Here is a 16,614-nt window from a genome sequence, read left to right as displayed (position 1 = left end):
GAATACGTAATGAACGATGATGTGATAGGCAAGTTCCCATTGAAAACCACTGATGTGGAAGCGCGTAATTGAGTTTAAATTTGAAATAAGAAATTTAAAAATAAAATCAATAAATATCAACGGTCGAAGAAAGGTTTGATTTGTTTCATCAAATCATTTTTACGATGCAATATTTGTCAATGAAGATAGAAAAATTTTGGAAGGGGTAAAAAATGTTGTCTCATATAACTTGAATATACACAAAATATTAATTTTAATCTTATTCATTTCGTAGTTGACATCTTTTCTAATAGTAATTTGAATTACCCGCCCAAAATGAATTACCCGTTAACGAGTTTTGTCGTCTGCTGCTCTTCAAATTTAATACATTTCTTATTATTATTGCCTAGGATATATGTTTTACGTGTCGAAAATTACGAAATATGTAAACGGAAGGTCTAATTTATTCTGTAAGGGTACCTTTTCAGGAAGGCCTGTTTTGAATTAATCACGAAATTCATATTTTTCATAGGATTCATTTCTAGGTATTTTGTTGGTTTATGGCTAATTTTATTGGTTGATAACCTAGATACGAACTCGTTGTGTCAAATTAATTCAACGAAAACTCTCCGTGAAAAGGTACCCCAGGGTACCTTTCAACGGAGCCCTGTTTTGAATTAATCGTGGAATTAATATTTCCATAGGATTCATTTGGAGCTAGAGTTCTTAAATTCCCGAGACTTTAAGTTCGGGTTATATAACCAAGAACATGACAGAATTTAGGAGAATTTAAAAGAATTTATGAGTTGTAACAATATTTTTATTCTTCAGGTTATATCAACGGTTGAATATAAATTATTTTCTAGCTCAGACATATTCAGGAATTGATGTTAATCTCATGCTATTTTTGCCATAGAATATTTTATAAGTGGAATAAAACAGAGTTGCATATACAAATTAAAAATTCTCAAATGTATTAATTTATTTTTAAAAAAAAGTTATTTCTACTTTAAAAAATAAGTCTTTAACAAAATACTGGAATTTTCAACAAAATAATTGAATTTTTAACATAATAGTTGAACATTCATCTTAAAAATACAAATTTTCAATGAAAAAGTGTCATAGTTTATATTTTAATAAAAAAAAGAATGAAATTTATACAACAAAAAAAAATTTTTAAACCAAAAAGACGAATTTCCAACAAATAAAGATTTTTCAATTAAAAACTAAATAAAAGTTTATCTAAATTATTGAACCTTCAAAGCAGAAGACAACTTTTCTTGACAAAAATTCAATTTTGAAACAAAAAATATGTCTGTTCAACAAAAAATTAATTTACCCGAAACTGATGCATTTTTACGCAAAAAAAGGACATTTTTAACTAAAAAATGTCAATCTTAAAAAAATGGAAAAGTTACATTTTCTGTCCAAAAATCATTTCGAGACCAACATAAAATCAGTATTTTCCACTGAACAGTTCAATTTTCAACCAGACATGACCCCTCAATAATAAAAAAAAATCAATAATAATAAAAAATCTGCCCGCAGCGCGGACACAGTCTGATCGAGCGCTGGGCGCGCGGCTCGCAAGTTTGAGCGCGCCTAGAGCGCGCGACGGTTGAATCTCGCGCTTTCACAAAATGACATTTTTTATTTTCCATTATTTTTTGTGCAATCAAAATTTGAATTTTCGATTTTTGAAGAAAATACAAAAATTGGTTATGATAATCTTGTAGGGCTTTTAAAAAGCAATGTTTCTCTTCTCCTGACTTTTTACATATCGTGCGTTTTTCAACTTCAAATTTTGATTTTCGGTTGATTAACAAAATTTTTGAAAACGCTATAACTCTGAAAATTTTCTTTTAATCGAAAAAAGTCATAAGAATAAATTGTTTGTTCTTTTTGATACTATGAATATCCGTACATAGAATTTTCAAATTCAGAAAAAAGTTGACTCAAAAAATTTCAAAATGCGCTCACTTTTTGAATTTTTATCAAAAATGGCTAGTTCACGAACTCGTCCTTTCTTTTAGGACCTAAAAAAGTGTGCCAAAGATGAATTTGATTCTTTCATTTTTTCGAGAGTTATCGTTTTTACGGATGGACGGCTGAACGGACAGACAGACAGATGCCATCGTGAAAACCTGATTTTCGGATTCAGGGGGTATTGAAACGTGGAGATCCGTTGAAAAAGTGTGATGTCAAATTTCCGACACTTCTAATACTTTCTCATTTATAAATTATGACAATGTAAAAAGACAATCTTATAAAAAAAGTTGAATTTTCAACAGAAAAATTAACGAAACAATTCAATTTTCTATTACTTAAGATAAATACTGAGACTCTCATAAATTCTCAGAGAATTTATTTCTCAGTTATATTCTCGGTAATATTCTCATTCTCGTAACCGTTCTCAAAGTAATATAACCGGCTCAGAACTCTATTTGTGGCTGCTTTATTTGGTTTATGCATGGACATAGGAAACACGGGACTAGGCATACCATCCTAACTTGGTGAGCGGGCTGAATCTACGGGAGGGGGGAGAATTCCATGAATGGGGAGAGCTGCCATCTTACGAAGCGCCATTTGATTATGCGCACGAGCATTTTTGCTGACAAACTGTGCATGAAAATATAAACATGTGGGCGCTGCCATGTTTGTCGCGGGACATCAAAAGGTGGCGGACCTCCCCCCTCATTGCATCACCCTCGCAATGGCATGCCTAGTCCCTTGTTTCCTATGCCCATGATGTTTATGGCAAATTTGATTGGTTGAGAACTTAGATACGAACTCGATGTGTCGGCGTAAAGCAGAAACTCATTAGAGAGAAAGAGACAAATATATCTGTCCGTCTCTTTCACTCTCATCAGTTTCTGCTTTGTGCCGATTTTTTCTGCCCACATGGAATCGCATCTCACGGGACTGCAAATCCATGAAAAATTAATAAAAAATTCAAATTCGAGCTCCGTTGACCGTGATGTCTGCTAAAATATTAATACTACATTGAACTATTGCAGTGCAGTGGCGCCACTAATATCGCGCTGTCGTGGTCACGTTGAAAACTACCAAACTTTCCCAGCTCTGCTGGCCTGCGTTTTACTGGGTTGAGTTGCTGTCCTTGCTGCGCCTGTGACTCTGCGGAAGAGTGAGAAAGTGTGATTTCTGGCCGGTGTTCTTGGTTTTTGTGCTTCTAGTATTGATTTTCTGAAGTAAAACGCTAAACCGAAATTTTGTAAGTGTTTACTGAACCTTGATTTATGTTATTTTTCTATTTTCTGCTTCTTAGGATTTGTGGGGAAAATAAGTCAAAATTAGGGAAATCCGGCGATGTCCCGAAAAGTGTTTGGTTAGAATCTTCTTTCGTTGACGCGTCCTTTGGCGTTGCCTGCGAATTTCTAGTATAAATTCACGAAATAAGTCCTTAAAAATGTAAAAGAAACAGTTGAAATTAGTTTTTTTATAAAAGAATAATTAAGTTTTTTCTTGAAATAATAGTGTAATTTGTAGTATCTAATCCTTTTATGTTAAAATTAGGGAATAACTCAATCTTCAAAAGCTACGTGCAAGACTTGCACAGGCAAGTGCTGTGTGCTTAAGTCTTCAGCATATTATTCGTTCAACAAATTCCAAACAAAAATGGTTCAATTGGCCAATTATTAATCGAAAAGATTCAACCAGAGCGAATACAAGATTAAATAAATAATCAGCTAAAGATTTAATTACTTAACGTTCGACAAGAATCGCCATTGTACCAATTTTCATTTCCTCGATCACTTCTGATGATTACTTCGTAAACCGATTATTTGTTTTATTCTATGCTTATTCCTTTCAGCGTTGAATTTATTCGATTATTCGCTGGCTGATTTAACCTTTTTTCTTCGTATTTGATTTTTCAAAATAATTAATTACATTTTTTATTAGTGAAAATAAACGTAGACTAGATTATAGAATATCGGCGCGCATGCGCAAGCGTTATTGAATATATGCATGCACATAAATAAATGTATATATATATATATATATATATATATGAATGTGTGTATGGGAGCACTTGAAACTTATTTTCGGCGATAAAAAATTTATATTTCACATTTTAATTTCACGGTTTTTTGGGACGAATGACCCACCGACATAACCTTAAAATAAAATTTTTTGAGGGAAGCAGCAGTGCATTTTCTTAGAAAAAAAAAATTAGTTTCGGGTCAAAAACATTTCTCTAGTAGTTATTAGAAAATTGTGTTTTTTTCAATCTTTAAAAATAGTCGTAATTTTTGTTCAATCTTAATAAACAATGGGCCATTATGTTCATTTGAATGTGACAATCTTTTTTCCTAAATATTATTTAAAAACCTTTATTTCGGATTTTTTTACTTAGTAAAACTTGTACATATAATTTATTAAAAAATATTTTTTAATAGTATTGAACGACTGAAGATTGAAGATAAAATGTAAAATAGATTATTAGGCTAATAATTTTAATCTAAATTAATTTATATTGATCAGGAGATTATCACGGTCGTGATTTTTTTGGTCTTATTAATTCCCTGACACTTAAAAAAAATACTATTTGATGAAATCTTCATTTAATCATTTTTCATTTTGAAATATACAAATATAATATTTTTAACACTTTTTTCAATATAAAATTCGTTTTTTTTTTATTTTATTTTTTATTATTATTTTAGTTCGTAACCGTTGAAAATGGAAGAAAATATCAATTGAGATTTGATCAACTATAAATTCAACTGATAAAATTAAGAAAATTCATCGAATGAAAATTAAATTTTCAACCGGTTTCAATTATTTATTTTTCAACTGTTACAAATTAAAGAGTGGGATATTCCATTTTTATTTTATTTTTTCAATTTTAAACGGTTGAAAATACCATTTTTAATTTTCCTTAATCTCAACAGTTGAAAATTCAAGAAAAAGAATTTTTTATAAAAAAAAGTTTCATTTCAAGTTTTCATTTAAATAATTTTGTTCATTTTAGAAAAGTGATTTCTTTATTTTCAGTCGCCTATTTTTTAGATTATTTCAGTTCTCTCTAATTAAATCATAATTTATTATTGAAATTGTATTTGTTTAGAAATCAAACTATTTTGTGAAAAATTAGTTATTTTTTTTTTTAGAAAATTAATTTTTAATGGTTGAAAATTATTTCCTTTGGTTGAAAATTTTAATTTCTTTTTTTGGTTCAAAATATGCTTTTTCGTTCAATATTTAACAATTTGGGCAAAATTTTGTCTTTTTTAATCGAAAATTCAACAAATTTGTTGAAAAATTGTTCGTTTCGGTTAAAAATTCAATTGTTGCAGTTAAATGTACATCATGTGAGTAGAAAATTTATCTTTTGGGTTGGAAATAAAATTATTTGGTTGAAAGTTAAACTTTTTTGTTGAAAATTAATTTTCTTTTAATGAAAAGGGATTTTTTTTTAACGAAAATTGAACTATTTCGTTGAAAACTTTTTTCTTTTCTGAATTGAAAATATAACTGTCACTTCAGTTGAATATTCCATAATTTTGGGTTAAAACTTCAAGTCAAATTTTTTTGAAATGTGAGTTGTTTGATAAAGTTTTTTGTCGAGAACTGAAATATTTGGTAGGAATTTTTTTTTTAATTGGAAAAGTAACTAATATTACATTTCAATATTTCATAATTCTAGATTAAAATTTATCTCTTTGGTTGAAAAATAATCTTTTTGTAGTTGAAAATGTTACTATTTTTTTTTAAGTAATTTTTGTTGTGGAAAGTAATTTTTTTAACTGAAAATTTAACTTGTTGCAATTGAATATTCCATACTTTTAGTTGAAAATTTTTCTGTTTGGTTGAGTATTAATGATTAATAAATTTAATTCTCAATTTATCTGTTTTAGTGAAAATTAATTTTTTGTTATTGAAAATTCAACTCTTTCAGTTGAAAATTGATTGTTTTAGTTGAAAACCTTTTTTTTTTAATTCAACAATTCCAGTTGCAGTTTTATAATTTTATTTAAAAATTCATTACTTTGGTTGAAAACTGAACTATTAGGTTCAAAAATCATTCTTTTATTGTTGAAAATGATTTTTTCCATAGAAAGTTTAGTTATTCCATTTGTTTTTTTTATTCATATTTTTTAGTACCTAATATAAATATTTGTTTGAAAATGTATTTCTTTTGTATTGTTTTGCTCTGTTGTGTTAAAAGATGTTCAGAATGAACGTAACAAATTAAAATAAATGTTTGCGTTTAGCCACAAGTATAAATGTTACTCCTCTTTGACCACAATAATTGAAAAACTTGACCAGGATATGACAGAAAAATTGAATTCGTCCGCCGAATCGCAACCTTTAAATGTCGATTTTTTTTCTCTAAAATCAGTGGCCACTCAAAAACAATGTTTTGGGAAAGATATCCGAAAAAATTTAAACAAAGTAAATTTATTTTTTGCCTTCATTCTAGAAGGTCAAGCATTCAAGAAATGCTTATGATCCGTGGAAAGGGCATGAAAAAACGTATTGAAATTGTGTCATAGAAGAATTTTCTGTCTATTAGAAGAATTAACCTTCAAACGGTACACTGGTGCGAATTCGCACACACAGTTTTTCTATTTTGTTGGCATTTATGCAAACACAATTGCAATGGATTATCCGCACATATATTTAATATTTATATGTTAAATATGCGTGATACATGCTATTTGTTTATTATATGTTCAATAGATTTAATACTAACACTGCAAATAAACCAATTCGCACCAGTCTACCGTTTACATATGCTGGGATGGAGTGTACCGCTTGAGGGTTAAAAATCACCGAAATAGAAAATATCCGCAAAAAATTAAATAATTTTCATCTCCTCGGTCGATGTTTGTGCAGATGACAAAATGTGTTCCCCGTAAATTATCATCCAATGGGACAACACTATCTTCAAATTCGAATGAAAAATAGTTTTACTTTTTCGGACTTGTTGCTTTAATCGACAGATATTTTTTGAAAGGTGAAAAGTAATAATTTGTTGGATTGGGCGGGGATACCTGTTGATTTTCAGACATAAATCTGACAGAATGGTACGTGGTGGACGTGGTGGAATGATAAGGGGAGGGCGAGGAGGAATGGGACGTGGAATGGGATTCCCCAGGAAACAGTTTCTTCCGCGTCATCCGTTCGACCTGACCCTCTGCGAAGCAGCCTTTACACGAGTGAAAGCCGTTCCCGACGAAGCAGATTTCACGACCGCCCTTCTCAAAAAGTCTACCGACATGAGTCCTACACCAAAGGAACAGACCTCAATTTTAAATCTTGTAACCAAGCTGCAAAGCGTCCTGGACAACTTGATCGTCGCACCCGGCACATTCGAAGCTTGCGTAAGTTTCATCGAGATCTAACAATGTCTATGTCTATTCACAGTGAATAGCTTGTTTTTGAAAACGTACCAAAATGGGTTACGGTTACGATCTAGCAGATTATGTTTCAGAAATTGAAATTACTTTTTTTTTTTTGGTTTTGTTTTTCTATGTGTAGCAATTGGAGGAAGTTCGTCAGGTTGGAAGTTTCAAGATGGGAACCATGATCAAGGGTCACAACATAGCTGACATTGTCGTTATTCTGAAAACTCTGCCAACCAAAACGGCCGTGGAAGCCCTCGGAACTAAAGTTCAGACTGATCTCAAGACTGGGAATCCCAAGGAGACATTCAGGCTAACTCAGACTGAACGAGGCTTCGACATTGCCAATAATGAAGCCACTGTTCGAGTTCTCATCACTACTCTTCACCAAAATTTAAGGAAACTCGAGTCTGATCAGCATCTCGACATCAAAATTTGCCAAGGTACTGCTTTAATCTGTTTAGACATTTTTACAATTTACATAGATGTTTTTAATTATTTTAGATTGGGGTTTAAATTGCTCTGGCAATCCTTTTAAATGAGTTTCAATTTGACGTTTTTTTCTTGGGATTAACATTTTATCACGATTAGTGGTCAGTTTGTAAGATCTTGTTGAATTTGATATGTATTTTCATTTATGATCATATTTTTTTCTCCCATTGACTGATTGAAGCTGGTAAGTGTAGTAGGTTTAATAAAGGTAAATTAATGTGTTTTGTGGACTTTTTGTTACAGGTCACCTGGCAGCAATCAGACACTCAAGGTGGTTCGAGGAAAACGCACATCACTCGAGTATCAAAGTTCTGATTCGTCTGCTGAGAGACTTGCGCGTCAGATTCGAGGGACTGGAGCCGCTCTCTCCGTGGATGTTGAATCTCCTGGCTCACAATGCAATCATGAACAATCCGAGCAGACAGGCTCTGCCGATCAATCAAGCCTACCGAAGGGTACTTCAACTCCTCTCCTCTGGACTCTTCCTTCCGGGATCTGCAGGTAACTCTGACTGGACAGAAACGAGACTCCTTTTTTTTTACCCTCTCAGAATTCACTTGACTGGGAAATGAAAAATTTGGCGGACCAAAGTCGGCGCTCGACTCGCAACTCTGACCCTTTTTTCTTGCAGGAATTTCTGATCCCTGCGAGGGAGGAAACATCAGAGTGCACACAGCGATGTCCCTGGAGCAGCAAGACCTGGTTTGCCTGACGGCTCAGACTCTGCTGCGAGTTCTCGCTCACGGCGGATACAGACCTCTGCTCGAAGGCACCAACAAATTGGCGGTGGAGATGAGCGTCTGGGCCGGAGGTGTGGTCGCGAGTCCCCTTGAAAAGGCCTACGAGCCGCCGACCGAGGCCGAGCAGCAGCAGCAGGAGGACATGGAGGAGGCCAACGAGGAGATGATAACTGGATAATTGGATGAGCCAGTCACACTTTTGTACTCGAGTGAATTATGGAAAAAGAAAAAGAAAAAGAATTGTGTGTCGTGAATCTTTATTACAAATTGAACTACTTTATTGACAATTTAAGTACAGTAACCGCCGTAACGCAATTGATATGTTGTCACGTTGTCATTCTACTCTAGTGACTTTTTTCGTTTTATACACTTGCGTGATTTCTTCGACAGCTAAGATGATCTATCTATCTATCTAAGAAATAAATAATTTAAAAAAGTATAAAAAGACTAGATTTCCGTTGACTGGCAGGGATCCGCTGCGGGGCTGCTTGAGACCCGGGCGCAGTTGACTCTCGCACTGCCTCCGGCCTTGATCGGAACGCGGAAGAGCTTGCCCTGCGGCATGCAGACGCAAACCTTGTACTGGCCGTTGACGTCGGCTCGATTCGGCAGATAGGTGGGAACGATCGGGATTTTATTGGCGTCAATAAACAGGCCTTGTTTGGTGTCGATGACGATGTCACCGTTTGTGCTCCCGAAGAAGATGTCGTTGTTGGCTGTCCAGACGATGCTCCTGCTCTCGATGGTCGCGCCCTCTGCGCCGCTGAGCACAATCTTTTGCTTCGATTCCAGAGTGAGGCTCTCGTTGATCGGAGCCGCGACCCGTCGTGTTTCTGCCGCGTTCACGTCTATTCTGACGACTCCGTCGGGGAGGCCGAAGTTGGGGAAGTTGGTCGAGAAGTAGCTGTTGCCTGTTCGGGGGTCTTTGATTTCGAAAGAGTCGACTCGCGAAACTGAGGTCACGTTTGGAAACACATGGACACTCGAGCGAGGCTCGCCACGGATTCGACTTGTCACCTCAATGCTGACTCCGCCGTCGTCACCCACAAGTTCGACTGGCTCGTCGCCGTAGCCCTCGCAGATTCCACGTTCCAGACATACCTTGGATGGTAGGAAGAATATTAGTCAGTATTGCTATTTCAGATTAGAATCATTCCTCAAAACAAAAACAATAATTTGATTTTTAAATTTTCTGAATTTACCCCGCAAGAGGAATTATTCGGAATTTCCTTAAATGCACTTTGTATAAAAAAAAGTTCTGAATTAAAATAATTACAATTCTAGTTCACGGGAGGAATGAAGTTTAGTACTGCTTATATAGTTTAGGAATCAATCGAGCTTGAAATTTTCATCGTGGATCCTGATTCCTTAATTGCAGCCCTCCTCAGTTCTAAATTTCTAAACACAATCTTGGATGTTTGGAATTCGCTTTTAAATTTCTAATCCTCAAAACTTGTTCCTAAAAAGTGGGAGATCAGGAATATACGAGCATGGCGGACATGTAAATAACGAGTGAGTAATTATATTATTCACATTTTGTGTTTGAAACAAATTTGCATTATTCTTAATTTTGTGGTACTTAAGTTTTGGGCTCAATGTCTATTGATATTTTTGTCATTTAGAATTATGGGTTATGGGTGGAGGCGTTACCGGAATAGAGCTGTAGTTTGTTCTATGTTCACTTGATAACGCCGCTTTGTTACTTCACTAAATTCATATTCTTAAACATGGTACTGTACGCAGTGTGATGTGAATTAAAACATTAACAGCTGTAATCAAGCGCGGATCCACGGTGGGGCGATGGGCGCAGTCGCCCCCACCAAAGGTTCTTGAATTGCATATAATATCAGCAAATATAATCCATGCACTTAGGGCCGATTTCACCAACTCTGATTAAATCGTTAATCATTGATTAACCTCCTTCAATCAATACTTTGCGTTCCGCCATTCTTTTAATCATGATTAGGGGAAGATAATCACGGGTTAACTTAACCGCCCAATAATGACTGTTTATGGAGTTTAATCAGCGATTAAAGTAATATACCCCCGAAATTCAAGTGCAAGTGCAGTGAGTGCAGTATACAGGAAAGAATTATGGCTCTATTTTACAGTGATATTTTATTCTCATCTGATGGTGAAATGCTTAACCACGTTCAGAGAAGGCCACGAATATTCAGACACAACTGCCACTTCTCTGCTATTACACTTGCCACTGAAACAACTCGTAACCTCAAGCTTTGGGAATCTTGTCATACGCTAGTAGGCGCCCAGTGTTCATGAAGAATTTCGTTCTAACCAATCAGAGTCGCCGTTACAACAGAAAGACCTAGAACCTAGACCTTTTTACGAACAAAGCATATGATTAGCTAACCAGAGGTTAAAAATGCTTGGTAGAACGCATCGCTGGTTAACGCTAATTTAATCATTGATTACAAAATAATCATGATTAGTTAATCATGAATTTAATCAGTACTGGTGAAATTGGCCCTTAGCTATTACAAACTGGCCCCTTCATAACTTTCCGAATCGTCCCCAACCATTAATGCGTTTAACGTTAAATAAAAAATGATCGATTTTTGCACTTACTCTATCCAGATCAGTGTTTCCATAAAATTTGACAAGGTTTTCGTCTGGGATGACTTCCAGTGCCTCCATTCCTTGACTCACTCGAAGCACGATAATGATTGTTGCGCTTAAAAGCAGATTGCAGAGTCCAATGATGCCCAAAATGAACGTCATCATCCACAAGCAATTATTTGTTTGCTTCTCTTCATTTCCTGAATATTTTTTCACAACATCACACGAATTTTCTCGCCAGTGCTCACGACGAATCAGGGACGATGAGAATACAGCCCCCATTGATGATCGCACATTATCCCTGAAGGCATTTAATCACTCTGAAGGCTTTTCGAAAAAAGTAACAATCATCCATGTAGAAATGAGATAACTGATTAAATGAATGTTTAAAAATCGTCTTCTCTACCAAACGAGTACCAAATGGCACGACGAATTTATAGAAATGTCAAGTAATTGGAAAAGCGCTCACCTAGTAGAACTAGGGTCCCTTGAAATCTCTCGTTTTTTGAGCAAGGGTCCATCACTATTGGATAAATTGTCCTCTGCCTTAGAAATTGAGGGTGATCCATTGTCCTCATTCAGTTGAGGATCCATAGCTGTTAGTTGAGTGATGACTGTAGACGTCCTCTGAGAATAAAAAATTTGCCACCTTCTTTCGTTTAGCCTTTTCTCATCAACTCGAACGTGGATCCCGTTCTTATTTTGGGCCACTTTTTGCTCCTTTCTTACTACATTCGCCACAGTATTAGCGCCATTGGAAGAAAACGGAAATGAAGGGTCTGACAGAGACCGAAAATAATAACAGTGCGAGATTCACTATGGAGCAAAATGCAACCAGAAAGAGAGAGAGAGAGAGAGAGAGATGAACGACGGCGGACGACTCTCAGCGATCGGCCGGCGCTTGCGCTCGCCTTTTAGAAATTAGATCAATGCAGTGTGAGGGAGTCTTGTACATCGGCGAGTTGATGTATATACAAATAGTGTGGGAATCTAGATACAGGTAGGTATGTTGCGAGTGGGTGCAAATATTTACAGCGGCTGGTCAGTCTGAAGGGATTCCAGAATCTAATTATAGAATCTGCGACGTGTGATTAGTAAAGTTGAGAAATGAGGATATTATGGTATACTGTATAGGAAAATATAAAGCATGTAACAATTTTGATTTGAACAAGTTACAACTTCGACCATTATTGTGTTCATTCATACAATATACCATACGTTAATAATTATTCTGATGTTGTCCTGAAGAAATGAAAATCAACGAATAAGAGGAAAATGGGAATCTTGCAGAATCATCTGTACTACGCGGAAAGAACATTTTTTGGTGTTATTGGCAGAAATTACAATTTTTCCAAGAAAATACAATTTATTCAAGCAGTCGAAGGAGCTATTCTTATTTTGAGTTATTGCACTTTTTATTATTACTATGCTAATTATAACTACCGTCGAGTAAAATAAACGGCAATACATGGAATGAATTATATGAGACATAAATTACTTCTAACAACACGTTTCGACAAAGAAAAATTGCAAAATTTTTTTCATTTTAATAAATTTTAACCAATGCTATTATTTGCCACTCAGACATGGTAATTTCGGAAATAGTATTGATTGTCATTTCACATGGCAATATAGCCAATAACCGAAATGTTCGAGTGGCAATTAAGTACTTCCAGAGTTTAAATCATTCATTTATAAATGGTACTCGTACTTTGATTATAGATTATAGTATGCCTTTTTTGCGTGCAGTTTCGCCCTTGATATGCACCAAAAGTTGAAAATGAAAATCAATCCAGACAGATCAAGTTTTGAAAATAGTTGAATCAACTGTCGTGTGATGGCGCCAAACCGGGTAAAGTTGAGGGTGAGCGAAAGTGCAAATAGGTATTTCAAGCTGTGACGTCACCTGGCAAGATGGCTGCTCACCGATGGCCAAGCAGTAATAACATTTTTATGCGGTCGTGGTTAGGTTTTCACCCACCCCGGGCCTCCCAAAAAATTTGCTGCTTTGGTCAGCTCTCCTCTCCTCAGTCACAAACAATCATCCCTAAATGTAAAATTCCCGTCTCCAAAAAATTCCGCAGAATTTAAAATTCTTTTGTCCAGTTATCTCTCTTAGCCTCAAAAATCACCTTAGTTTAATTAATTTTTCCGCGGTCCTTAAAATCCCCTCTATTTATAAAATGCTTTTGTTTTTTACTGCTAAATCAAAAACATCATCTCTAAGTGTAAAATCCCCTTTTCCAGCTCTTTCCAACAAAATTCAATAAACATTACCCTTCAGTGTACAATCCCCTTTTCTAACTCTACCCAGAACCAAAAAACACCTCTACATATGTGTAAAATCTCCAGCTCTCTCCACAATAATTTTAAAAAATTCAAAATCTGAATTCCCATTAAAACATAAATTTTCTTCCATCGAAAATTCTACCAAGGAGTAGAAAAAGGCAAAATTTATTCTTTTTAATCGACTTAGAAAAATTTAATGAAGCGTATTGAGAGGAATTAAAAAATAAAGGAATACAAAAGAAAGAACAGAAAGACAGATAATAATGTCACTTTGAAGATGAAAAACCTAGGCCTTTTAATCGATCAGTTATAAATATAAAATAATTATGTTAATAGAAATAATTTGTAGTATTGTCAAAGAATATTTTTTAAATTCTGTTTAAAGATAAATTAAACGAAAATTGCTCCGCCGTTATGCAGACAAAAAATTGAAATTTCCAAACTTATATTCCACAAAAACGAATAATAACTATGCATGTGCGCATATTTTGTGGACAGATTAGAAGGTATTAAAATAATCGAAAATAAGGCATGTAAATATCGGATTAAAAATAACCTTAACAGAGAAATTGAAATTTCCAAACTTATGTTGCACACGGAGAAACAGAAACTATGTAAGTGCACATATTTTGTGGGCATATTGGAAGGAATTAAATACACCAAACTCTCGCTTTTAGTCCACTGTCGGGGGTTGCCTTAAAATGTTCTTGGACTGATTTCGGGGGAACGAAACGTAAACAGTGACTTTACTGATCGGATTGAGAGGAATTAAAAAAATAATCGCCAGCTGGAATACAACACAAGTGTCAATCATTAAGAAAATAAAAAAGAACTGGTTAAACCTATTCTTTCGTTGGGCACTTCTCCCGATGGAAAATTAGCACATTCAAAAACAAATTTAAAAATGCTCACTCTTTCGTTTAAATCTGAACATATTAATTTTTCTCTATTCTTCTCTTCTTACCGGGCAGCCTCGCAATTTATACCTATGTGTACAATTCTTTTATTCAGCTTTCCCCAGATCCAAAAATGATCCACAACTGTAGAACCCACTTTATCATCCCTAAATGTAAAATCCACTTGTCCAGCTCTTCCCAGTGCAAAAATCATCTGGATGTGTAAAATCCCCTTTTCCAACTCACCTCCCAGACCTAAAAATCACCCGTTAATGTAAAACTCTCTGAGCAGCTCTCGTAAATCTTAAAATCGTCAGAGATTTTACATTAACGGGTGATTTTTAGGCTTGGTAGAGCTGCAAAGGGGGATTTTACACTCCAAGATGATTTTTAGGAACGGGAAGAGCTGGACAGTGTTAAATTCCCTTTCTCAGCAAAAAGTCGAAAAGTTCTTCCCTAAATCTAAAATCCTTCTGTTCAGCTCTTTTCAGCCCTAATAATTATACATCCCTTTTTAAGTTCTCCACGGCACCAAAAATCACCCTTATGTAAAAATTACCCTTATTTAACTCTACCTGAAAATCACTCCGGTAGGTGTAAACTGTAAAGTCTCCCTCTTCAACCTAAAAAAATCACCCTTGAGTGTAAAATTAGTATTAATTGAATTATTACTTCACACAGGGGTCGCTATATTGTTATATTTGTTATGTGATATGAACATCAACATTATTCCAGGGAGTCAAAATTTCGGTGCACACAATGTTCGTTGAACCGATGATACTGCATTCAGTTGAATAGGTTTTGAAAAATAAAAAGTAATATCCACTCTTCTAGAAATAATCGATTGGACACGCTTAATAACGATTAAGAGTAATCAAAAGTTGAATCGGTTTAAATTGTTGTTAATTGTGTCAATCATTCCCAATCGGATTGAATCAAGTAAATGCACTTGCCTGCAATACGCCCTCTGCAGTTTTCGTTTGTAACACACATGACGCGAACGTGTTTATTGGTTCGATATTAAATTTTTAGTAATTTAACAAAAGTTTTAAGTACAAAAATATACTGTTTAGGTGGTATACCGAATAAAAAGTTATAAAGTATATGGATTAACAGCATGTAAAAATCATACCGTTTAACGATGTGACAGTGATGTAGTATGATTGTCAAGTATTAGGTAGTTTGATTTAGCCGGTATATTATTGTAAAACATTTATTTACTTCTTTTTAAATTGAATTTGAATTTATAAATAAGTTTGATTTTAAATTCTTGAAATTCTAGTTTTAAATATTTCAAATATTAAATTTTGAATATTTCAAATAATTTGGTTTGCAAATATTTCTATTTCAAAGGTTTGAAATTATTAATGTTATAGTATTAGATTCATTTAGGTTTCATTAGGTTCAAAATTGAATTAAATACGTGCGGAATTCATAAAAACAAATGATTTTCCTTCCAAAAGCGCATAAATTTCTTATATTTTCTCCTTCGTGAAACATTGTGATTAATAGCCACATATTTCTGTAATTTTGGTCAAATTTTTTATGCAATAGTCTGAAAAAAGTTTATTTTTGGCCTTTACATCCAGTTGCCATTCTCATTATGTAACCGTATGGACGTTTTTCGACATTTTAGCATATCAAAGAATAAGGGTTTAATTTTTAATTTGTGAATCGTTTTAAACTTTGAGTTTGAAATGCTTATATTAAGAAATTAATAAGTTTAAATGTAAGCAGCTAACATATATTAATAAACGTTTGAACTCTAAATCGCTATTTGAAATGTTTTAATTAGATATTTAGAACGCTTAATGATCAGAAAACTTCCACTTCCATTGGTTTAATTTGCAATTTAGTCTTAAATGCTTTAAATAACCAAATTTTCAGCTTCAAAATCTTAAAACTTTGAATTTTATTGACTGGATGTAAAAAAATGTTAACCAGGAAATTTTTCCAGATTTTGTCTTCGATTTTAGTGGCTATCTTGCGAATAATATAAAAAGTTGGTTTTACGTCAATTATTAGTGGTAAAGGGGAAATAATAATCTAACGATTACCGAATATAATATCACCGACATTGAAGCAAATTCACTGTTCAATTTAGAATGAATTATATCCATAATTTTGAGTATTTATATTTCAATAAAATAAAAATTTAGAAAGCTGAATTAATAAAAACTTTTTTTATTCCCGCTAGACAAAATTGCTGCCATTACGTGGCAAATTCCAAGTACCCGATGGGGAACAATTGGAAATGCAAAATGCTCAATC

At 34.2% G+C, this 16,614-nt stretch overlaps 2 protein-coding genes across 3 annotated transcripts; one reads left to right on the top strand and one right to left on the bottom strand.

Annotated features, from left to right (window-relative positions):
- Positions 1–3,073: 3,073 nt before the first annotated feature.
- On the top strand, positions 3,074–8,893 carry LOC117174246 (interleukin enhancer-binding factor 2 homolog). The gene is made up of 5 exons (XM_033363155.1): positions 3,074–3,211; positions 7,013–7,328; positions 7,486–7,792; positions 8,085–8,342; positions 8,473–8,893. Exons 2-5 carry the CDS (start codon positions 7,029–7,031, stop codon positions 8,757–8,759), a joined length of 1,152 nt encoding a protein of 383 aa, XP_033219046.1. The 5' UTR covers positions 3,074–3,211; positions 7,013–7,028; the 3' UTR covers positions 8,760–8,893.
- LOC117174247 lies at positions 8,802–12,030 on the bottom strand. 2 transcript variants are annotated; one of them, XM_033363156.1, is made up of 3 exons: positions 11,628–12,030; positions 11,168–11,459; positions 8,802–9,682 (listed from the first exon to the last, which is right to left on the bottom strand). In XM_033363156.1, the coding sequence occupies exons 1-3, from the start codon at positions 11,750–11,752 to the stop codon at positions 9,029–9,031; spliced, it is 1,071 nt and encodes a 356-aa protein (XP_033219047.1). In that variant the 5' UTR covers positions 11,753–12,030; the 3' UTR covers positions 8,802–9,028. The 2 variants fall into 2 exon arrangements, with proteins under 2 accessions (XP_033219047.1, XP_033219048.1); XM_033363157.1 differs by having other exon boundaries at positions 11,168–11,485; positions 11,628–11,745.
- Between the last annotated feature and the right edge of the window lie 4,584 nt (positions 12,031–16,614).

The sequence above is a fragment of the Belonocnema kinseyi genome, chromosome 6, assembly GCF_010883055.1.
Source record: "Belonocnema kinseyi isolate 2016_QV_RU_SX_M_011 chromosome 6, B_treatae_v1, whole genome shotgun sequence".
Lineage (NCBI taxonomy): Eukaryota > Metazoa > Arthropoda > Insecta > Hymenoptera > Cynipidae > Belonocnema > Belonocnema kinseyi.
Note: the sequence above shows the minus strand (reverse complement) of the source record. Positions and strands in the feature narration are given on the sequence as shown.

What these genes read in the sequence shown, in the direction of transcription:
- LOC117174246 (XM_033363155.1), top strand. Translation starts at nt 7,029, where the DNA reads ATGGTACGTGGTGGACGTGGTGGAATGATAAGGGGAGGGCGAGGAGGA. An exon ending in CCGGCACATTCGAAGCTTGC is followed by an intron (nt 7,329 to 7,485) that starts GTAAGTTTCATC and finishes TTCTATGTGTAG; the next exon opens with CAATTGGAGGAAGTTCGTCA. An exon ending in CTTCCTTCCGGGATCTGCAG is followed by an intron (nt 8,343 to 8,472) that starts GTAACTCTGACT and finishes TTTTTCTTGCAG; the next exon opens with GAATTTCTGATCCCTGCGAG.
- LOC117174247 (XM_033363156.1), bottom strand. Translation starts at nt 11,752, where the DNA reads ATGGATCCTCAACTGAATGAGGACAATGGATCACCCTCAATTTCTAAG. An exon ending in AGGGACCCTAGTTCTACTAG is followed by an intron (nt 11,460 to 11,627) that starts GTGAGCGCTTTT and finishes AAATGCCTTCAG; the next exon opens with GGATAATGTGCGATCATCAA. An exon ending in GAAACACTGATCTGGATAGA is followed by an intron (nt 9,683 to 11,167) that starts GTAAGTGCAAAA and finishes CTACCATCCAAG; the next exon opens with GTATGTCTGGAACGTGGAAT.